General features: G+C 45.0%; 2 protein-coding genes across 2 annotated transcripts in view; both read right to left on the bottom strand.

Moving 5' to 3' along the window:
- The window catches only part of LOC309550260 (uncharacterized protein), a gene marked incomplete at both ends in the record, with an annotated part of 1652360 nt that overhangs the window by 349393 nt on the left and 1277628 nt on the right, over positions 1 to 25339 (bottom strand). The gene's annotated exons all lie outside the window — the stretch shown is intronic.
- LOC309549821 (uncharacterized protein) overlaps positions 1 to 25339 on the bottom strand; it is a gene marked incomplete at its 3' end in the record, with an annotated part of 279510 nt that overhangs the window by 232297 nt on the left and 21874 nt on the right. Inside the window, exons 2-3 of the mRNA XM_082250324.1 lie at positions 24788 to 24885; positions 23726 to 24106 (exon numbers count right to left, since the gene is read on the bottom strand). Coding sequence (XP_082106450.1) covers positions 23726 to 24106; positions 24788 to 24885 — 479 coding nt within the window. The remainder of the gene's footprint in view (positions 1 to 23725; positions 24107 to 24787; positions 24886 to 25339) is intronic.

The following is a 25339-nucleotide window of genomic DNA, read 5'->3' on the forward strand; positions in this document are numbered from 1 at the left end:
TTTCCACTCGTCCCCTTCGCGGATACGAACCAAATTGTAGGCCCCACGTAAGTCTAATTTGGTAAACAAGACAGCAGACCTTAATCTCTGAAAGAGTTCTGGAACCAAGGGGAGAGGATATCGGTTTTTGACCGTGACTTTATTCAACTCTCGGTAATCCACACAAGGACGGAGAGAGTGATCCTTTTTTTCTACAAAAAAGATTCCTGCTCCTGCTGGTGAAGTAGATGGACGGATGAAACCCTTCTTTAAGCTTTCGTCCACGTATTCCTTAAGAACCTCCAACTCCCGTTCGGATAGTGGGTAGATACGACCAAACGGAATCTCGGCCCCTGGAAGCAGCTCTATAGGGCAGTCATAAGGACGATGAGGGGGAAGGGTCTCAGCCCCACGTTTGCTGAAAACGTCCAGAAAATTATGATAAGCCTCAGGCACAACAGAGCATAAATCTGGATCAGATTCTAGGCACAGCAAGGTTCTGGAGGAGCTGAGAGAGTCAGGCAGGCAGGAATTCAAGCAGTAGGTAGACGGGAACTTGAGGACTCCAGAGGTCCAGTCGATTTGGGGGTTGTGTGCCTTCAACCAAGGTAGCCCCAAGATGACTGGAAACAAGGGGGACGCAATAGCGTCTAGGCTTATTAGTTCCTTATGGTCACAAGAGGAGATCATGAGGAGAGGAGGAGTCTCCTGGGTTACAGGTCCGGAACTGATGTGGGAACCATCAGCCAGGAAGATGGTAAGTCCTTGGGTCTTGGGTTGAAGTGGAATACCCCGTTGAACAGCGAATGACAGGTCGATAAAGCAACTACATGCTCCGGAGTCAATAATCGCGGTTACTGATATGCTACCTCCTGGAAGCTGAAACGAGACAGGGAAGGCTAGGTGAGAAGCACTGGAAGCGGATGCTGGACCACTGGATGGGGAGATGGAAAGGCACTTACGTAGCTTCGCAGGGCAGGAGCGCACGTAGTGACCGGCTTCTCCACAGTACAGGCAGAGATTGTTCTGTCGCCGGCGATGCCTTTCTTCAGTAGACAGGGCAGGTCTCTTAACCCCAAGCTGCATGGGTTCCGGGACATCCGTAGCAAGGTTTGCAGGAGCAGAGCTGGTAGGAATCGGATTAAAGGAAGGGACGTTTACCGGGGCCGCGAACCGCGGCTTCATCCAGGCTGGACGAGGCTGCTGGGTGGAACGTTCTGCACGGCGTTCCCTGAGCCGGCGGTCTATCTGGATAGCCAGATTTATTAGAGTCTCTAGGGTGTCAGGAACCCCAACCCGGGCTAGCTCATCCTTCAGCCCTTCAGAGAGACCTAAACGAAACTGATACCGTAATGCAGCGTCATTCCACTGGGTGTCGGAACTCAAACGCCTAAAGTCTGTTATATAGTCTTCCACATCTCTTTGACCCTGCTGAAGCGCATGCAGAGCAGCTTCAGCGGTGGAGGTTCGCTGAGGGTCGTCATACAGCTGAGCCATGGCACTGAAGAAAGACAATAAGTACTTTAGATGAGGACTGCGCTCTTCAATAAGCCGATGAGCCCAAGACTGTGGTTCATCCAGGAGCAGGGAGATGACAAAGCCCACTTTGGTAGCCTCCAAGGAAAAAGTCCGAGGTTGCAGAGAGAAATATAATTCACATGCGTTGCGAAACGCCCTGAACTTGCCTCTGTCCCCTGAGAACTTTTCGGGTGTAGGGACCCGGGGTTCAGGTGGCAACAACACTACTGTGGGACCTGGAGTAGGATCTGCTGGTACAGAGGAAGAAGAATCTGTCATCACAGGGGGGTTCCCAGGTGCAGAACGCATCCGTTCCTCCAGATGCATGTAGCCCTCCTGAAGTGTCTTTACGGCTTGAGATAAAGTTGTGAGATGCTGGCAGATCTCATCCAATGGTGAGGCCCCTCTTGCAGGCTGCGACTTGGCTGTCTGATACTGTCAGGACTCTGGAGGTGAGCCTGACGTGCAGAGGGTAGCCTCTAGCTCACCGAGGGATGGAGCACAGACGTGTCACCCAGGCAGTAGACGCAGGCTAACCCGAGGTGCGGAATCTAAGTGCCAACCGGTCTTCACCAGAGCCTCAGATGGTGAGGTTGGATTTTGCTGCGTGTATAGCACCAGGTCGCGGTCCTCGGGGTTGCCCTGCCAGGAGGTGAACAGGTCCGGATCTGGTGGCAGATAAACAGACAAGGATAAGGCAAAAGAGTGGTCACAAACAAGCCGAGGTCAGGGCGGGCAGCAGACAAGCGAGGTGAGGGACAAGCCAGGAGGTCAAACAGGAATCAAACTGGATACAACAGGTTTCAGGTTCAGGAACACAGGAGAAGCTTCAGATCAGACAGCAAAGACACTGTGCTTCTGAGGTGCTTAAATAAGGCAGCCTATTGCCAATTAATGAAATTAGTCTGAGCTAGGTTAACCCTTAGGTGGCAGATTCATGACAGCACTTTAGTGTGCACAGGGAGCGTTCCTGACACTCACTTGGAGGCACGAGAGAGAAGGGAGAGAGGGCAGGGACTTCAGTCACAGAGATTGGATGGTGAGCTCACTCTACCGAGGATGAAGGCTCAGGCATCAAAGCTTTTCATCCACAATGTATCTGCCAGTTGCTGAGCTTCAAACTTCCAGCCCACACATCCCATTCCTGAAGCACGGAACGCCAGGGATTGGAGCGTGAGTGGGCAGCCAGAGGGGTATGGGTATGATGAGGAATCCCACGTCACTTCCGGTCCGCAGCTCGCCTCAGTTTGGAACGCGGAAGCTTCTTCGGCACAGCCTGCATACGTCTGACACGATCTGCTGCATCTCAAGAGTGAGTTACTACTAGCCCCCTCAAAAACCCTGCTGTATATTCCACACTAAGAGGTTCGTTTCCCCCCTTTTTACACCCAGATGGGACCCTTCGGTCCGCTAGGACGGACTGGGGAGAAGGTTTGAGAAAACTCCATTTGTTGCTAAGGGGTAAGTGCGACCTCTGGTGGTCAGATTGGGAATACACCATATAGCAGATGGGACCCTTCGGTCCGCTAGGACGGACTGGGGAGAAGGTTTGAGAAAACTCCATTTGTTGCTAAGGGGTAAGTGCGACCTCTGGTGGTCAGATTGGGAATACACCATATAGCAGGTATGCACTAGTAATCTCATTGCTTGTATCATTTAAGCACTGTATTTACCACCATATTAACTTATTTGATCCCATCATTTATTTATTGGAATTAGTTTATTACATATTTACTACTTGCTACTACCATACCATATTTATTGGAACCATTTTATCACACTATTTATTACTTATTTATCTTATATACTTTTTACCTTTAAAATTTGGGTTTAAATTGTCTACATTTAGCCAGGGACTGGGAATCTCTCACGGGCTTAAGGTTTATGATTGCACTATATATCACGCACTAGAGCACTTTCTTCCTCTATCTCACCCGCATTTTGCACATGCGCTAGGTAGCGCCCTTTCCAACGTTTCACCCCCACATTATATATCAGCCCCTAAGTTTCTTAGGGGACGGTTGGTGGCTGCAACCTAAATACCCTACGAGCCTGGTAGTTCTCATCCATAGCGCTGGTTACCACCCTCCCCCCTACTATTTTTTGAGTGACTTAGTCACTATTAACCTAGCAGCAATGGATATATTCAAATATATGAACTCCAGAGCAGTAAATATAGAGGAAATTTTTGACCAGGAGACTATCATACAAAGGCAAGACATGGAAGGATCATTTAAAGAACTCAAACAAAATATGGAAAAACAATTAAGGGTCTGGTGGGATATTGCCACATTGGATAAATACGCCAAGGAAGGCATAGCACCTAGGAGGCTTAGATGGGATATATCCCCAAACGACAATATCACAGACCCTGCTCTCCTGGAACAATGGTATGGCTTTTTTAACAGAAGCGAAAAAGAATTGTTGACTATAATTATCAAGAGGAGGCAACACAAACTCAAAAAGATTGAGAGTACAATCACACAAATTAACCACTTGCCTACAGTGCACTTTCACCCCCTTCCTGCCAAGACTGATTTTCAGCTTTCAGCGCTCTCACACTTTGACTGAGAATTACTCAGTCATGCAACACTGTACCCATACAAAAATTGTGTCCTTTTTTTAACACAAATAGAGCTTTCTTTTGATGGTATTTGATCAATACTGGGTTTTTTATTTTTTGTGCTATAAATAAAAAAAGACTGAAAATATCGTGAAAAAACGCATTTTTCTTTGTTTCTGTCATAAAATTTTGCAAATTAGTAATTTTTCTTCACAAATTTTGGCCAAAATGTATACTGCTACTTATCTTTGGTAAAAATAACCCAAGTAAGTGTATATTATTTGGTCTTTGTGAAAGTTATAGAGTCCACAAGCGATGGTGCGAATCATTGAAAATTGATCACACTTGACCACACCTGATGTACTGAAGGCCTATCTCATTTCTTGAGACACTAAAAAGTCAGGAAAGTACAAATACCCCCCAAATGACCCCTTTTTGGAAAGTAGACATTCCAAGGTATTTAATAAGGGGCATGGTGAGTTTTTTGAAGTTGTAATTTTTTCCCACAATGCTTTGCAAAATGAAGATTTTTTTTTTTTTTACAAATTGCCGTATTAACAGGTTATTTCTCTCACACAGCACATGTATACTTGCAACTACACCCCAAAACACATTCTACTACTCCTCCTGAGTATGGCGATACCACATCTGTGAGACTTTTTCACAGCCTGGCCACATACAGAGGCCTAACATCCAAGTAGCACCGTCCGGCATTCTAGGAGCACAATACACATATAATTTCCTGACAACCTATCGCACTTTTGAAGGCCCTGGAGCACCAGGACAATGGAAACCCCCATAAAATGACCCCATTTTGGAAAGCCAACAGCCCAACGTATAATTTTTGAGGCATAATGAGTCTTTTGAATATGTCATTTTTTTCCACAAGTTTTTGGAATATGTGGAAAGAAAATGAAAACACATTTTTTTTACACAAAGCTGTCCATTTATGCAATATTTCTAACAAATAGCATGTACATAGCAAAAATTGCACCCCAAAATACATTCTGCTATTCCTCCTGAGTATGGCGATACCACATGTGTAACACTTTTTCACAGCCTGGCCACATACAGACGCCTAACATCCAAGTAGCGCTTTACACAAAGTTGTCCATTTATCCACTTTAAGACTGGGCCTATTTTTGACACTTGGTGTTTACAAGCTAAAATCATTTTTTTTGCTAGAAAACAAATGCAGTCTTCCAAATGCGATTTTTTTGAAAAAAATTCACTTTTTTTAACTAAAAAATAAGAAAACAGTAAATTTAGCCCATTTTTTCCCCAAAATGTGAAAGATAATGTTACGCCGAGTAATTAGATACCCAACATGTCATGCTTCAAAATTGCACATGCTCACAGAATGGCGCCAAACATTGGTACTTAAAAATCCCCATAGGCAACATTTTAAAAATTTCTGCAGGTTACTAGCTTAGAGTTACAGAGGAGGTCTAGGGCTCAAATTATTGCTCTCGCTCTAACGATCGCGGCGATACCTCACATGTATGGTTTGAACACCGTTTACATATGTGGGTGGGACTTGCGTATGCGTTTGCTTCTGCGCGCAAGCTAACGGGGACAGGGCGCTTTAATTTTTTTTTTTTTTTTCCTATTTATTTTATTTATTATTTTTTTATTTTTACACAGTTTAAAAAAAAAAATGTTTTGATCATTTTTATTCCTATTACAAGGAATGTAAACATCCCTTGTAATAGAAATAGGCATGACAGGTCCTCTTTATTGTGAGATCTGGGGTCAAAAAGACCTCACACCTCACATCTACACTAAAAAAGAAAAAAAAAAAAATTGTTGAAAGAGGAAAAAAAAAAAAGAAAAAAAAAAAGCGGCCCTTTAAACCGGTTGCTAGGCAACGTCTTTTGACGTAGCTCCGGTCCTCCAAGACCATAGAGTCGAGTGAGGGCCATCTTGCCCTCACTCAACTTCCTGTCTCTGAGGATCCGGGACCGGATAGTTTTCCCTGCTGCCGGCGGGTCTGGTAAGCTGGGAAAACGTCTGGGACGCGGCAGAAGGGGGGGGCACCTCTTCCCCTGCACCGTAAGGGTAATTCCGCGGTGAATCCGCCACTGGGACCACCCTTATCTGAAAGCCGACCGCCCGCCGTTTCAAAAAATACCGGGGTTATGGGGGCTTTCTGCTGCCATAACCCCAGTATTTAGCTTTTAATGGCCGACGCATATAGTCGTTAGGCAGTCAGTAAGTGATTGCATGTATATGGCAAACAGGTGACGATGACTGATGAGGTGACAGGTGATGATTGATGAGGTGACAGGTGACGATGATTGATGAGGTGACAAGTGACAATGACTGATGGGGTGACAAGTGACAATGACTGATGGGGTGACATGTGACGATGATTGATGGGGTGACAGATGACAATCACTGATGGGGTGACATGTGACGATGATTGATGGGGTGACAAGTGACGATCACTGATGGGGTGTCAAGTGACGATGATTGATAGGGTGACAGATGACGATGACTGATGGGGTGACAGGTGACGATTACTGATGGGGTGACAGGTGACGGGCAATGGTGCACGGCGGTACTGATGGCAGTCTCTGGTGACTGGTGAACTTTAGGCTACGTTCACATGTGAGCGTAGCGATCGCGGGCAGAATCACTGCGATTCCGCCCGCGATCCAGAAATCATTGCAAATCGCTGGAAGCCTGTGCGTTGCCTGTGATTTGCAATAGCACCCCAAATGCTGTGCAATGTTGCTGCGATTTCCGCCTGCCGAATCGAGGTAACATCACGCAAACAACGCATGACGCCCCAAAGAAACTCTTGTACCTTTTTTGGGCGTCATGCGATGTTTGCGCGATGTTACCGCGATTCGGCAGGCGGAAATGGCGGCAACATCGCACAGCGTTTGGGGTGCTATTGCAAAAAACGGGCAACGCACAAGCGTCCCGCAATTTGCAACGATTTCCGGATCGCGGGCAGAATCGCGGTGATTCTGCCCGTGATCGCTGCGCTCACATGTGAACGTTATGGGTGTCAATTTCTGGGCACTGATGAGGTGACTGTTGTGTGACAGGTGACATTGGGGGGGGCTGAGGACTGTGTGGGGACCTTTATTAGTGTGATTTTACTTTTACAGGTACACAGAGCAGTAACTCACTGTTTCTGGCTCTGCTCTCCTCACACTGGAAACTGTATGAGGAGAGAAGAGCTAGTAACAGTGAGTTACTGCTCTGTGTTTACATTTTGTGATCGGCTGTGAATGGATTCACAGCCGATCACATAGTAAACAGTCACTGTCAGTGACTGTTTACTACCGCCGGTGACAGCTGTGTTCCTACGGAACACAGTGCCACCGACATGACAGCGCTGCGCGCTCCCGATCGCGCATGCACGGTCATCTCCCGGGCGCCTCCATTGTGATCGGCTGTGTCATTGGAACACAGCCGATCACGTGGGAAACAGCCACGCCCATTGGCTGTTTCCCCCCTGCCGGTGACGGGGGGTGTCCCGGGGACACCCCGACACCGGCAGTGCAGGGCGGCGCGCACGCGATCGCGCGCCTGCCCTGCATTCCTGGGATCACGTCATATGACGTCTTCCCAGGATAATGGTCGCACCGCTCCGCCGTCAATTGACGGCGGGCGGGCGGCAAGTAGTTAAGGAACAACTGGCCCCCTATGCAGAAACCAATAAAAATAGACCGCTCCCGTAGACGTCCTATGACGAAACATACGTAGGGCGGAACCCCACGTCACTTCCGGTCCGCAGCTCGCCTCAGTTTGGAACGCGGAAGCTTCCTCGGCACAGCCTGCATACGTCTGACACGATCTGCTGCATCTCAAGCGTGAGTTACTACTAGCCCCCTCAAAAACCCTGCTGTATATTCCACACTAAGAGGTTCGTTTCTCCCCTTTTTACACCCAGATGGGACCCTTCGGTCCGCTAGGACGGACTGGGGAGAAGGTTTGAGAAAACTCCATTTGTTGCTAAGGGGTAAGTGCGACCTCTGGTGGTCAGATTGGGAATACACCATATAGCAGGTATGCACTAGTAATCTCATTGCTTGTATCATTTAAGCACTGTATTTACCACCATATTAACTTATTTGATCCCATCATTTATTTATTGGAATTAGTTTATTACATATTTACTACTTGCTACTACCATACCATATTTATTGGAACCATTTTATCACACTATTTATTACTTAACTATCTTATATACTTTTTACCTTAAAATTTGGGTTTAAATTGTCTACATTTAGCCAGGGACTGGGAATCTCTCACGGGCTTAAGGTTTATGATTGCACTATATATCACGCACTAGAGCACTTTCTTCCTCTATCTCACCCGCATTTTGCACATGCGCTAGGTAGCGCCGTTTCCAACGTTTCACCCCCACATAATAGATCAAGCCCTTCTCTCCTGTCCGTGTATGGGGGTGAGGCTGGTGTGCACATCTATGCACCAGTGGCGGCTGGTGCTCAAAATTTTTGGGGGGGCGCAAAAAGAAAAATTTGCAGCAAAAAACGCGGTAAAAAATTGCCTGACTTTGATGCCACACAAGTGTTAAAGGGGCCATGAGTGATCAAGGAAGAGTGCCTTGATAAAGCATTCATAGTTACCCCTTTAAATAATCCATATTTTGACACCACCAGCCCCCTTCAAAATATAAACATTTAAAGGAACCCCAATATTTACCTTTAACAGTACATATATGTTTTTTTAAGTATCAGAACAGAGACCACAGTTCATACCACATGCAACCAAAATAGGACCGTAAATTGAGTGATAAGGCGTCCCAATAATGTAGTCCGATTTTGTAACCATACTAGAAAGTCACTGCACTGCCTATACTTGATATTGGATATTTGTAGTAGAGACATTTATCCTTCCTGGGCACACATAGCAATGAGAAGAAATTGGGTTACTCAGGCATACACAAAGCTATTTTACAGGGACAGGAGCACATTATAACATTTAAAGGGATATAAACCTTATCCAACACTGCTCAATAGCAGAGGGAAATAGTGCTGGCATCCAGAGGATGGTCATACAGATGTATACATTGTATAATGACACATCCAGGACATGTATAGATGCTACACCTAGTCATATACTGTATCTATACAATCTCCAGTGTTTATTTAACTCTGTGGGAGTAATTTTTAACACTTTCCTGGTGTTTATATATTCCACACATAGGTACAATGTCAGAGATTCCATATAGTTGTACATGGAGATGGAGGGAGGGGGTGATTGCATTGCCCCAGTCTTGTGCAGGATACATAGAACTTTAGTCTGATTTTTCATATTTGGTAAACCTGTTATCTTGATTGATCACTGCAATGATCAAACAAATGCATGATGGAAACATTTACCGAGCATATGCGATTTCTGGCTGTCCCCGATCACTGCACAGACATGCAACCCCATCGCACGATCGCTGCACTGATAGCAAATCTGCATTGAATGATTTTCCAGCATGTCGGACGATGATTGCCATAGACATTAGCTATTTCTGTCTTCACAAGCAGTTGTTGGTTGCTTCCATTGTGCAATAAATTGTTGCTGAACCTTATACAAATCGAGGTATGTATGGGCACCCTTAGATTTTATCTAACAATGAGACCTCTGTGCTGCACATGGATATGATCGGATACAGATCTTACATGCACATACAATGAGATCCATGCAGAGTACTTACACGAAGACCCCGAAGAGCAGCGCTCGGATGCCGAGCTCCTCCAGCAGTGCCTGTGCTGAACCAACTGCACATGGGAGTTCTGACTCTGAGGTAGTGTGTTGCAAACTGCACCGCTTACTTACCGGTGGTGGTCTGGTCCCGGATCGATCCGATTCCGTTCCGGTGACTTTGGTCTCCTCTCCGCTCTCTGCCGGTCCTCTCCGCTCTCTCCCGCTGTGTCCGTCCACTAGGCACCCGACTCGTGACTGACGCACGTGACGTGATGTCAGCGGGGTCAGTATGGGGCCATGGGATGTCCTGGATGATGATTGGTCCAGGCTGTAGACTGGACCAATCACAGCCAGGATATCAGAAAGTGGGGGTGTCCAATCGCAAAGACTTGTGCCCAGGTTACGCCCCCAGAAGGCAGCCAATCGGCGCCTCTTCTGGGACATAACCCCACCCCCCCCCCCTAGCCACCAGTTCCTTCACAGAGGCCGGCGAACCCAATTTTTTTTTTTGTACAACTTTATTTGTTCGTTATGTAATTTTTTTTTCTTTTTTTTAGGGGTAGGGGGGCGGCGCCCTGGCGCCCCCTATGCACGGGCCGCCACTGCTATGCACTCAGGGGTTGTGGTACTTGAGGAGCCACAGTCCATTCTGAATATGATGTCTGGGTTTCAGGTGGCCTGAAACCCAAACACATGACTCAAAACCCAACTGTCCAGGTGAATCCTGGATGGATGGCAACCCTATAGGAAGCGCCAGCTAAGTGTGTTATCCTGGTTAAAGGGTTTTAATAGCAAAGGATTAAAACACTCACAAGAGGTAAAATATACAAGTGCTCATCTGGTGTCAGATACTGTGGATCCTCCTAGAACCGTCCTGCAGGACCGATGTCCTCTGTTCCGGCTGCTGGGCAGAGAGATGTCTGGCTCGGGAGCCTGGAGGAGCCCCAAGAAGCCACGCTAACCAGCATGGAAGGCACAGCGGAAATGCCATGTGATATAACAAAACAAACAGTGCAAAATGATGTGACTAACATGAACCGTATGTGAAATATATCACCATCAATAAATAAAGTACATAATAAATTATATAATAAAATAGTGCCTATATAATATAGTGATTAACCTGTGTAATAGATATTAATAAATACAAAAATACAAATAGTCCATAAAACCGTGGAATTAAATATATAGTCCTAAATGCTTCAGCAAGTGGCCAGTGAAAGATAGTCCAAGAAAGTGCTTATGTGCTGGAAAATCCATGCAAACCCATGCTGACACTGTGCTGTGAAAAAATGGTGACTTTCCTCTCCCCAGGATGTTGCACTTACCGGACAGAGTGGACCCCCAGACAATACTGTGTGAGGGTCACACAAGCTTTGGTCCAGTAAGGAATCCGAACCGTATCCTCTAAAACTGCTATGACCTCATAGAAACTCCCAATAGCCAGACTCAGCAGGATAAAGGAACCATGTAGGGAAGAAAGGCTCGAAATAGTGTAATACTGACAAAAATTGTATATTTATTTAAACCATAATTGGATCACTCACATTTTGGTATATAAAGGCAGGCTTGTACAATCATTCGTGGGATATGACAGATCCTGTAGATCGCGGTGAGCTCGGGGCTGCGCTGGTCCCGGCGTGCGTTCCACCGCTCCCGGAAATGACGTCACAGCTTGCGTAGGACCGGAAATTGCGTCGACGCGTTTCGCCCTCCTCCAGGGCGTTATCAAAGACGTATTTCCGGGCCGCTACGAACGGAGGGGTATAAATACCCCTCCTCCTCTAATTTGTTGGTCATTTCCTGTTCCTGTTGGGTGTACTTATGTACACCCAACCGGAAACCACTAGCCGATCATGTCTTACATTTTACTTCATGCTAAGTAATACAAATCTGGCATAATCTGGCAGGTTGCATGTGAATATTCCATCACAATGCGGATTCCACCCGAAAATATATATATCTACGTGTATATAGATATATATATATGTTACAAATCGGTTAAAACATAATTATTTATTAATTCATTGTTTAAAAATAATGGCTAAAAATGTCTTATTCAATAGGTAAACAGGACTGGAAGATAATTGGGCCATTCCAATGTTGCAGAAATTAATATCTAAAAACATATATATATATATATATATATATATATATATATATATATATATATATATATATATATATATAAATATTTGAGGCTCAAAATCTATATAGAAATATGTATTTAAAAAACATGTGTCTTTCTATAACCTAACAAATGGTGTGGGTTACTTCTTGCTTGAACCACCTAAGTGTAAAAACACACCCCATATTGCCGTATACAGTCCATATGTAATACCCGGGATGGGTGACTAAAAAAGTGCAAAGTGCATCAAACCATTCTCAATGGTACCTCATAAATTACATATGAAATGCCTGGAAAAATACATATAAAAATTACATATAAAAAATTTGCATAGAAGATATTGTCACTTAAGATAAGAAATATATAAAAAATCTTTTTAAAAAAATGTATAAAAAAAAAAAAAAATTACCAATTAGATAAAAAGCAGTTGAGGTCGAAGTCGATATTCAACCCCTGAGGGTGCAATGTTTTTAAAAAATATATCCACCTTCCTTCATTTTGTGAAATCCCCCGGGTAAGGTTTCCCCCTCTCCAATTGGGTACTATCTTGTCTATGCCACAAAATTTTAGTCCGGTTGGGTCCTAGTTGTGAACTAATTGGAAGTGATTCGATAGGCTATGTTTTTTAAAACCATTTTTGATATTGGTAACATGTTCACGTAACCGGACTCCCAGTGGACGGGTGGTGCGACCCACATACTGGAGCTTACATGGACATTCCAGAAGAAACGTCACATGTGTAGTGTCACATGTGATAAATTTGTCAATTTCGTATGTTTTCCCTGTATTATTGGACCTGAAATTAGTAGTTTTCCTGACTCTGTGTTTGGAAGTCTTACATATAACACATCTCCCACACGAGAAAAAACCCACCAGGTCCAAAAATGTGCCTATAGGTTTTGGGGGGTCCACCACATTTCTGGCCAATCTATGTCTCAAAGTGGTGGACTTTGTATAGATGAATTGCGGTTTTCTTAGCAATATTTTTTCAAGCGTGGGATCTTTTTGAAGGATATGCCAATGTTTTTGTACTATTCTTTCTAGATCCTTGTACTGTCTGGTACTGCCGGAAATGGAATGGAAATGCCGTCACTAGGAGGTACCAGACGAGAAGATAAGCAAATCTTTCCTCTTGGTCTATACAGAGCCAGTCACAAGGACAGCAGCCATATGTGGTCCTGTGCATTCCTTTATTGTACCCCCATAACCAAAGACCAGTGACTTTTTCTGGATTACCCTCTACCCTAATCATTGGTATTTTTAGATATTTATTGCTGTCTGGACTATTTATAAACTTTGTGTGCCAGTAACTCCTTTCTCCATTAAACAAGATCTCCATCTTCCCATTTAACAGAACGGCAATCTGCTTTGTCTAAATTGGCAGACCACTGTTCCGCCTCTCTCGGGAACGATTGCCGGAAGCCAACAGACACCGTGTCCGCCGGACCCACTGATTGGTCCCCACTGTGTCCAGTGGAAGCCTGGGTGCCAGCGGTGCGTGTGCATGCTCCAGACCCAAAAATGCAGATAATGTACAGGTACATGATTCTGCACAGGACGGCCGTCCTACCGCAGTACATGTATGTGGGTTGGTCAAAGAAAAAAGTCTCACTGCTAAAGAGAAAGGTTATGACCTGGGGAATGACATGCGGAACTCCTGGGCCCAGCTGAGGACATTTAGGGCCATAACATTGAAGATGTGGTGGATGTCTCCTTTTGGTTTGGGAACTGTGGACAGAGAAGAACTCCTGGAACTCTTCTGGCCTTAGCTCAGTGAGATAGAGTTTGGAAGACTAATGTCATAGACAGGTTGCCAAAAAATTTAGGGCTTTAGAAAGGGCCTCCAATGGCTGTCAATGTGGTGCCTTCTCCACTCTCCATCTCACTAATAAAACCCCAATGGATGACTCTCAATGAACTGATCACATTCCAATCACCGATCATCTAATCATTGGTAAAAAAGAAGACTCGGCACAGATTATTGTACGAAGAGTTTTTATTGGACAAGATCAGAATAAGCGATTACCACACAGTAATGATATGAATAAAATAAAGCTTAAATCTTTTATAATAGAATTAACAAATGTGTCAAATGTATTAATAATCATACATTGGTTGGACCAATAAAAAGCCGGCTACTTCCATAAACCAAGCACATGTATTGCCATGATTGTCCATCTCTTGCCCCATGTACTCTGATGATTGCCCACTTGTTGCCCCATGTATTGTGATGATTTCCTGCCTGTTGCCACATGTGGGGAGGGATCGGTAAAGGTAGACAGTAAAGTCACGATTTTACCACCCACTTAACCTTAAATGGCAGCCGGATGGGGTTGTACACATGGCACTGCAATTTGTAGCTGCTGCAAACCTCACCCCCCCCCCGGTCACATTGGGCAATGGTATTCAACTGAATGGGGTTGTGCCGCAACAGCCCTGATGCATACGGTTGCGGCGTACTGGCGTGGGCTATACAGAGTTAACATAAGGTCTCCCAGCTGCCTGCCAACCCCACAGCGGGTCAGAGGGCGATGCGGGTGTAAACCAACCCCGAGTGGACTGAGGTGGTTTCACAGCTCCATTCGGGTCTCCGAAGTAGTAACCCGGAAGTGGCGGCACAACGTCACGTCCGGGTTATTCAACGTCACGACGGCGCCGAATTCAAACATCTGTCACTATTCAGAAATGCATATTTCAGCATATTGAATAGAGTGAAAGCGGGGGAGGGGGTTGGGGTCTTTGAAACCCCCTATCCCTTCTTAAAGAGTACCTGTCACTGCCTATTACTGTCACATTCCTCCCCCCGATCCCTCCATAAAGAGTACCTGTCACTCCTATTACTGTCACATCCCCCCCGATCCCTCCATAAAGAGTACCTGTCACTCCTATTACTGTCACATTCCTCCCCTCCCCCCGATCCGTCCATATATGAGTACCTGTCACTGCCTATTACTGTCACATTCCTCCCCTTCCCCCCGATCCATCCAAAAAGAGTACCTGTCACTGCCTATTACTGTTACATTCCCCCCTCCCCGGATCCCTCCATAAAGAGTACCTGTCACTGCCTATTACTGTCACATTCCCCCCTCCCCCCGATCCGTCCATATATGAGTACCTGTCACTGCCTATTACTGTTACATTCCTCCCTCCCCCGATTCATCCATAAAGAGTACCTGTCACTGCCTATTACTGTCACATTCCCCCCCTCCCCCCGATCCCTCCATAAAGAGTACCTGTCACTGCCTATTACTGTCACATCCCCCCTCCCCTGATCTCTCTATAAAGAGTACCTGTCACTGCCTATTACTGTCACATTCCCCCCTCCCCCGGATCCCTCCATAAAGAGTACCTGTCACTGCCTATTACTGTCACATTCCCCCCTCCCCCCGATCCGTCCATATATGAGTACCTGTCACTGCCTATTACTGTCACATTCCCCCCTCCCCCCGATCCCTCCATAAAGAGTACCTGTCACTCCTATTACTGTCACATTCCTCCCGATCCCTCCATAAAGAGTACCTGTCACTCCTATTACTGTCACATCCCCCCCGATCCCTCCATAAAGAGTACCTGTCACTCCTATTACTGTCACATTCCTCCCCTCCCCCCGATCCGTCCATATATGAGTACCTGTCACTGCCTATTACTGTCACATTCCCCCCCTCCCCCCGATCCCTCCATAAAGAGTACCTGTCACTGCCTATTACTGTCACATTCCCCCCTCCCCCGGATCCCTCCATAAAGAGTACCTGTCACTGCCTATTACTGTCACATTCCCCCCTCCCCCCGATCCCTCCATATATAAGTACCTGTCACTGCCTATTACTGTCACATTCCCCCCTCCCCCCGATCCCTCCATAAAGAGTACCTGTCACTCCTATTACTGTCACATTCCTCCCGATCCCTCCATAAAGAGTACCTGTCACTCCTATTACTGTCACATCCCCCCCGATCCTTCCATAAAGAGTACCTGTCACTCCTATTACTGTCATATTCCCCCCGATCCCTCCATAAAGAGTACCTGTCACTCCTATTACTGTCACATTCCTCCCCTCCCCCCGATCCGTCCATATATGAGTACCTGTCACTGCCTATTACTGTCACATTCCCCCCCTCCCCCCGATCCCTCCATAAAGAGTACCTGTCACTGCCTATTACTGTCACATTCCCCCCTCCCCCGGATCCCTCCATAAAGAGTACCTGTACCTGCCTATTACTGTCACATTCCCCCCTCCCCCGATCCGTCCATATATGAGTACCTGTCACTGCCTATTACTGTCACATCCCCCCCTCCCCCGGATCCCTCCATAAAGAGTACCTGTCACTGCCTATTACTGTCACATTCCCCCCTCCCCCGATCCGTCCATATATGAGTACCTGTCACTGCCTATTACTGTCACATCCCCCCCTCCCCCGGATCCCTCCATAAAGAGTACCTGTCACTGCCTATTACTGTCACAAGGGATGTTTACATTCCTTCTCACACCAATAAAAGTCATCAAATTTTTTTTTTATTTTACAATTATGCTAAAATTAAAAAGTTAAATAAAATAAATAGGAAAAAAAATAATTTTTAAGCGCCCCATCGCCATGAGCTCACGCACAAAAGAAAACGCAAACGTAAGTCGCGCCCACAAATGAAAACGGCGTTCAAACCACACATGTGAGGTATCGCCGCAATCGCCAGAGTGAGAGAAATAATCAAATAAAAAGATCTCCTCTGTAACTCTAAACTGGTAACTGCTTAAAATTTCTAAAGTGTCGTCTATGGAGATTTTTATGTACCGTAGTTTGTCGTCATTCTGCGGGTGTGCGCAATTTTATACCGGAACACGTTAGGTATCTATTTACTCGGTGTGACATCATCTTTCACATTATACAAAAAAATTGGGATAACTTTACTGTTATTTTTAAATGCGGTGAAATGTATTTATTCCAAAAAAATGGCGTTGGAAAGACCGCTGCGCAAATACCGCGTGACAAAAATATTTTGCAAAGACCGCAATTTTATTCTCCAGAGTCTTTACTAAAAATATATATATATATATATAATGTTTGGGGGTTCCAAGTCATTTTCTAGCTATAATATTGATTTTAACATGTAAACCACGTGTCAGAAATGGGCTCAGTCCTTAAGGGGTTAGAATATTTCCCGCACTCTGAACATTAATAGGGAAGCTCACCTGTGTGTAATCTCTGATGGCGAAGAAGGTGTCCTTTACGATTAAAACATTTCCCGCACTCTGAACATGAATAGGGACGCTCACCTGTGTGTATTCTCTGATGGCTAAGAAGGGTTCCTTTTTTATTAAAACATTTCCCGCACTCTGAACATGAATAGGGATGCTCACCTGTGTGTATTCTCTGATGGCTAATAAGGCTGTTTTTGTGTTTAAAACATTTCCCGCACTCTGAACATGAATAGGGAACCTCAGCTATGTGTGTTCTCTGATGCGTAAGAAGGACTCCTTTATCCTTAAAACATTTCCCGCACTCTGAACATGAATAGGGGCGCTCACCTGTGTGTATTCTCTGATGCCTAATAAGGACTCCTTTGTCACTAAAACATTTCCCGCACTCTGAACATAAATAGGGATGCTCACCTGTGTGTATTCTCTGATGGCGAAGAAGGTTTCTTTTTTCACTAAAACATTTCCCGCACTCTGAACATGAATTGGGACGCTCACCTGTGTGTATTCTCCGATGGCTAAGAAGGTTTCTTTTTTGACTAAAACATTTCCCACACTCAGAACATGAATAGGGACGCTCACCTGTGTGAGTTCTCTGGTGCTGAAGAAGGTAACCTTTTTGACTAAAACATTTCCCGCACTCTGAACATGACAATGAATTCTCTCCTGTATGGTATAAAGAAGATTCCCTGAGATGAGATGGTTTCCCGCACCCGTCGGCACTGTCAGATATTAGAGGACTATGTGAAGTATCAGGAGATTCCAATGATCTCCTCCAGTGGTGAGGTCTGTCATGTATATTATGAGGAACGGGATTTACTTCTGGAGAAGATGCCATGTCATTATCTTCTGTAGTCACATCTTCCTCCGATGTCCTTCTATTCCCACCACAGAGTCCGTCTGTCAGAAGACAAGAAAAATTACCAAGAGTTTTCCACACTCATATACACTGCTCAACACTTTATAATCAGAGTATAGCATCAAGTCAGGGAAACTCCTGGGATATTCATTTGGTCAGTCAAGTAGCAGAGGGGGTTGTTACCAACAGGTGCACTAGATGGGCAACAATAAGACGACCTCCAAAACAGGAATGGTTTTACAAGTGGAGGCCACTGACATTTTCCCTTCTCCTCTTTTCTGAGTGTTTGTCACTAGTTTTGCATTTGGCTGGAGTCAGTGTCACTACTGGTAGTATGAGGCCATACCTGGACCCTATAGAGGTTGCACAGGCAGTCCAACTCCTCCAGGATGGCACATCAATACCTCCCATTGCCAGAAGGTTTGCTGTGTCTCCCAGCACAGTCTCAGGAGCATGGAGGAGATTCCAGGAGACAGGCAGTTACTCTAGGAGAGCTGGACAGGGCCGTAGAAGGTCCTTAACCCATCAGCAGGACCGGTATCTGCTCCTTTGTGCAAGGAGGAACAGGATGAGAACTGCCAGAGCCCTACAAAATGACCTCCAGCAGGACACTGGTGTGAATGTCTCTGACCAAACAATCAGAAACAGACTTCATGAGGGTGGCCTGAGGGCCCGACGTCCTCTAGTGGGCGCTGTGCTCACTACCCGGCACTGTGGAGCTCGATTGGCATTTGCCATTGAACACCAGAATTGGCAGCTCCACCACTGGCACCCTGTGCTTTTCACAGATGAGAGCAGGTTCACCCTGAGCACATGTGACAGACGTGAAAGGGTCTGGAGAAGCCGTGGAGAACATTATGCTGCCTGTAACATCGTTCAGCATGGAGGGACGCACAGACCTCTACAGGCTAGACAATGGCACCCTGACTGCCATTAGGTATTGGGATGAAATCCTTGGACCCATTGTCAGACCCTATGCTGGTGCAGTGGGTCCTGGGTTCCTCCTAGTGCACAACAATGCCCGGCCTCATGTGGAGAGAGTATGCAGCCAGTTCCTGGAGGATGAAGGAATTGATACCACTGAATGGTCCCCACACTCGCCTGACCTGAATCCAATAGAACACCTCTGGGACATTCTGTTTCAGTCCATCCGATGCCACCAGGTTGTACCTCAGTCTGTTCAGGAGCTCAGTGATGTCCTGGTCCAGATCTTGGAGGAAATACCCCAGGACACCATCCATGGTCTCATTAGGAGCATGCCCCAACGTTGTCAGGCATGCATACAAGCATGTGGGGGTCATACACACTACTGAGGACCATTCTGAGGTCCTGCAATGACATTTCACCAAAATGGACTCGCCTGCTGCATCATTTTTTCACTTTGATTTTCGGGGTATCTTTGAGTTCAGCCCTCTGTAGGGTGATAATTTTCATTTCCATCAAACGATGTGGCATCCTTTCCTTCCTAACACATTACCCAGTCCATACCAGTATAGATCCTAGCACATTACCCAGTCCATACCAGTATAGACCCTAACACATTACCCAGTCCATACCAGTATAGATCCTAACACATTACCCAGTCCATACCAGTATAGATCCTAACGCATTACCCAGTCCATACCAGTATAGATCCTAACACATTACCCAGTCCATACCAGTATAGATCCTAACGCATTACCCAGTCCATACCTGTATAGATCCTTACACATTACCCAGTCCATACCAGTATAAATCCTAACACATTACCCAGTCCATACCAGTATAGATTCTAACGCATTACCCTGTCCATACCAGTATCTAGGTCCTGAATCTAGGGAAGCAACTGGCAACACTGAAAAGAATCTCCATACTGAAGGAGAGCTGGGAACGTACCCATCAGGTACAGGCAGGGGCCAGCACAGAGGAGGGCAGAGATACAAGGGTGAAGGCATCAGAGGGAGGGTAGAAGAGAACAAGGCACTTGTCATAATCTCACCACATAAGGCCGGCACTGTCATGCACCTGGGCTGGAGCACCCCAATAAATACGTCCCGTTGTGTGATGTTGGGGAATCCAGTCAGGGACAACATTGCTGGAGTAGAGCGACGCCCCTAGCTGCCAGGGGAAGAACTCCTCCAGTGGGGGCGTGAGCAAGGGAAAGGAAAGACAGGTTCTGGTGGTAAAGGACACAGAATGCAATCTGTCAAAAAGACCGTAGGTGCCGAGCTGTCTTTTTTTTTTCACTGGGTTCGGCACATCACGGATCTGTTGGACAGATTATTGGGTGGGGTTGGGGAAGACTCAGCTGTCATGGTACACGTGGGTACCAATGACAAAGTCAGAAGGAGATGGAGAGTCCTAAAAAACAATTTCAGGGACTTCAAAGTTAAGGACTAGGACCTACAAGGTAGTATTTTCAGAAATACTACCTGTACCTCGAGCCACACCAGAGAAGCAGGGGGAGATGAGGGAAGTAAACAAGTGGCTGAGGAGCTGGTGTAGTAAGGAGGGTTTTGGGTTCCTAGAGAACTGGGCTTACTTCTCAGTCGGCTACCGACTCTTTAGTAGTGACGGATTGCACCTAAATGGGGAGGGTGCAACCGTACTGGGTGAGAAGATGGCCAACAAGTTAGAGGGGCTTTTAAACTAGGTGATGGGGGAGGGTACCGATGTAGAATTAGCCAGCAGGGAGCAAGGTTCAGCGGGCACAAATGGGGACATTAGCGGTAGGGTGTGCAGAGTTCCTAAACCCAAGGTGGGTATGGGGAAAAAATCACAAGAGCAGCCTAAAAACAACATCAAATGAGGATATAGTATCAAACCGGTCAAAATTACGAGGTTTGTATACCAATGCTAGAAGCCTGGCCAACAAGATGGGAGAGTTGGAGCTGCTGATGTATGAGCATGACTAAGATTTTGTGGTGATTTTAGAGACTTGATTTGACAGCTCTCATGATTGGCTGGCGACCATTCAGGGGTACTCCCTTTATCGCAGAGATAGAGAAGGTAAAAAAAGGGGAGGGGTATGTCTGTATATTAAGAACAGTATACAGGTAAATATGAGGGACGATATTAATAATGGAGCTATGGATGAGGTAGAATTCCTATAGGTAGAACTTTAAAGGGAAGGCACTATGGGGAAAGTAATATTGGGTGTATGCTATAGGCCCCCCAACCAGAGGGAGGAGGGGGAGGCAGACCTCCTTTCACAGATTGGATTGGCAGCAAAGATGGGAAATGTCATTATAATGGGGGACTTTAATTATCCAGGTATAGACTGCGCAGAAGAAACCGCACATTCATCCAAGGCTCGGCAGTTCTTAAATGTTTTGCAGGACAATTTCATGGGTCAGATGGTGAATGCACCGACAAGAAACAATGCGGTACTAGACCTACTGATTACCAACAATACAGACCTGATCACGGATATAGAAATACGGGCCAAATTAGGAAACAGTGACCATAGGTCAATTGGTTTCAGTATTATTCATAGTAATAGGAAACACAAGGGTAATATAAGGACACTGAATTTCAAAAGAGCCAATTTCCCTAAACTGCGCTCTTTGCTAGAAAATATCAAATGGGATAGAACCCTGGGAACAAAGAACACGGAGGAAAAAGGGGAGTGCTTCAAGAGCATACTAAACAAAGGGATTGGCCAGTGCATTCCAAAAGGGAATACATTTAAAAGAGCAAAAATAAACCCAGGGTGGCTAAACTCCAACATAAAAATGCATATTAATACTGAAGAAAAGGCCTTCAAAAAATACAAGGCTGAGGGGTCATTGGCAGCATTCCAACATTACAAAGAGTGTAATAAGAAATGTAAAGGTGAAATCAAAGCGGCTAAAATAGAACACGAGAGACATATAGTGGAAGAGAGTAAAAAAAAAAAAAAAAAACAAGAAATTCTTTAAGTATATAAATAGTAAGAAAGCGAGACCAGAACACATTGGCCCCATAAAAGACAGCAAAGAGAATAGAGAGAAAGCGGAAGTGCTAAATAATTTTTTCTCTTCAGTCTTCACAAAAGAATCGGGGGGCTACACTAACCCAGCTTGTAATGCTAAATGAAATAATACACCTCAGGAAATACCGCCATGGCTAACAGAAGATAGACTTAGAACTAAACTAGAGAAACTTAACATAAATAAATCACCAGGACCGGATGGCTTGCAACCGAGGGTTCATAAAGAGCTCAGCCAGGTGATAACCAGACCGTTATTCTTGATCTTTAAGGGTAGTCTACAGACGGGTATGGTGCCAGCTGATTGGAAAAAAGCCAACGTGGTACCAATATTTAAAAAATGTCCGAGAAATATCCCGGGTAACTATAGACCAGTCAGCCTAACATCAGTAGTCTGCAAGATTTTGGAGGGGATGTTAAGGGACCACATACAAGACTTTAGTAATGAAAACGGTATCAGTAGTAGTAATCAGCATGGATTCATGAAAAATCGTTCTTGCCAAACCAATCTATTAACCTTCTATGATGAAGTGAGTTGCCATCTAGGTAAAGGAAGGCCTGTGGATGAGGTGTATCTGGATAAAGGAAGGTCTGTGGATGTGGTGTATCTGGACTTTGCAAAGGCATTTGACACAGTTCCCCACAAATGCTTACTGTACAAACTAAGGTACCTAGGTATGGACCATAGGGTGAGTACCTGAATAGAGAACTGGCTCTAGGGGAGAGTCCAGAGGGTGGTGATAAATAGGAAGTACTTGGGAGGGTGTGGAAAGTGGGGTCCCCCAAGGATCTGTCCTGGGACCAATCCTGTTTAATTTATTAATAAACGACCTAGAGGAGGGGATATCTAGCACAATCTTTGTATTTGCGGATGATACTAAACTAAGCAGGCCAAATTCTTCTATGCCGGATGTGGTAACCTTACAAATGGACCTGAACAAAATAATGGGGGGGCAACTACATGGCAGATGGCAGTGGCCATTTACTAAAACTAGAGGGAAAACGGTTTAACCTTAAAATACGTAAGGGGTTCTTTACTGTCAGAGCAGTGGGGATGTGAAATTCTCTTCCACAAGCAGTGGTATCAGCGGGGAGCATCGATAGTTTCAAAAAACTATTAGATGGGCACCTTAAAGACCACAACATACAGGGGTATACAATGTACGTTAACATAAAACACACACACATCATAGGTTGAACTGGATGGATTGATGTCTTTTTTCATCCTCACCAACTATGTAACAGTATAGATTCTAATACATTACCCAGTCCATACCAGTATAGATGCTAACACATTACCCAGTCTATACCAGTATAGATGCTAACACATTACCCAGTCTATACCAGTATATATCCTAACACATTACCCAGTCCATACCAGTATAAATATCCAGCATGATATTTTTCCCGATTGAGATCTGATGTGTTTTCAAAGTGTTCCTTTCATTCTTTGGAGCAGTGTATGTTGGTTGAGCATTTCAAAGTGTAAAAGAGATCTGTGGTGGAACTGGGTGCAATCACAACACAAAACTATGACAACTAACCAGATCAATGATACCACCCAACCAAACATCACTAAGTAAGCTTTAACCCATTCTTCCATAATTACCTGAGCTGATATCTGGAGAAGTTTCTTCCTCTTTAACTGCGTCCATCATCCCAACCTCCTCTGTAAAATGCTGATCACCCCTCACATACATCTTTTCCTTTATAACCTCAATTTGTACATTTATCATATCTTCATCCTAAACCAACAAAATGGCAGAAATAATAATAAATGTAAACAAAAAAATTATAATAATAGAAGAATGATATCTCTTAGGGCTTGGGATCACTTTCATACATTCTCATTCCCATCTACCTGATGATGGTGGGGGATGGTGTGACCTTCCTGTGTGGAATCCTGGTAATACGGAGGACGGGGACATCTCTCTGGTGCATTTCTGTAACTGGATGATTCCACCATGGTGTCCTGGTACTGCTTTCTGTGACCATTTGGAAACTCTGCCTCCTCCATTACAAAATCCTCATCATCCTCCTCTTTTATTTCTTCTTTAATGTTGACCTGTGTGGAATCCCGGGAATACAGAGGACGGGGACATCTCTCTGGTGGGTTCCTGGTATTAGGTGGCTCCATCATATCCTTGTGTCCTTCTGAAAACTCCTCCATCACTCCATACTCCTCATCCTCCTCTTTATACTCTTCTTTAACAACAATATTATAATCACAGAGGTTTCCACTCTGAATATATAATAAAACATTCATTGTAACAAACACACTTGTGTATAAATCATAACTATCAGTAATTGTTCCTCATCTACCTGATGATGGTGAGGGATGGTGTGACCTTCCTGTGTGGAATACCGGGAATACAGAGGACGGGGACATCTCTCTGGTGGGTTCCCATTACTGGATCCATCTGTAGGAAACACACACACTGACTGAATACATTGTTTCTATGTGTTTATCAGATGATGGGGGATCTAGGTGGATCCTCCGTACTGCTCTCTCCTTTACAATAAAGTCTCCTCTTTCCCGGTGATGTGAGGGGTGGCTGATTCTCCATCATGACGTCTTTGTAGAAGTGGATCTACAGATCCTCAAACATCAATCCATATACCCAAACAGTTTTTGTATTTAGTGGCCATCACTCACCTGTGCTGATATCTGGAGAAGATTCCTCCTCTTTAACTTTGTCCATCATCCCAACCTCTTCCCTGAACTGCTGATCACCCCTCACATACGTCTCTTCTTCCTCTTTAACCACATCTTTTATATCTATCAGATTTTCATTCTAAACAAAAAAAATAGCAGGGAATGGTTGCTTTAAAATGTGAGCACAAATAACCTTATACCTAAAAGTAGAATATATCTTCATACAGTCAGATCACTTTTATGATCTCGATATCCATCTTCACCTACCTGATGATGGTGAGGGATGGTGTGACCTTCCTGTGTGGAATCCCGGGAATACAGAGGACAGGGACATCTCTCTGGTGGGTTCTCATTACTGGATCCATCTGTAGGAAACACACACACTGACTGAATACATTGTTTCTATGTGTTTATCAGATGATGGGGGATCTAGGTGGAGCCTCCGTACTGCTCTCTCCTTTACAATAAAGTCTCCTCTTACCCGGTGATGCGAGCGGCGGCTGATTCTCCATCATGACGTCCTTGTAGAGATCCTTGTGCCCTATGAATCTTCTGAGAATCCTCCGCACCTCTCTGGTCAGGTCTGTGTTTTACTAATAAAAATAAGAGTGATGTCATGTGACCTCCCAGAATCCTCCTCACCTCTCCGGTCAGGTCTGTGCTTTATTAATAGAGATAAGAGCGATATCATGAGAGACGCAAAAGAAACCACGGTGGCAGCATTGGGTCTAAGTGAAAAGTGGGTGACAGAAGCATCAAATATGGGGTGTGAGGAGTGGAGATCTGCAATGTTGAATAAGGGAATGAGGAGTGGGGGAC

Source organism: Pelophylax lessonae (genome assembly GCF_965119305.1).
Source record: "Pelophylax lessonae genome assembly, chromosome: 3".
In the NCBI taxonomy this organism is placed as follows: domain Eukaryota; kingdom Metazoa; phylum Chordata; class Amphibia; order Anura; family Ranidae; genus Pelophylax; species Pelophylax lessonae.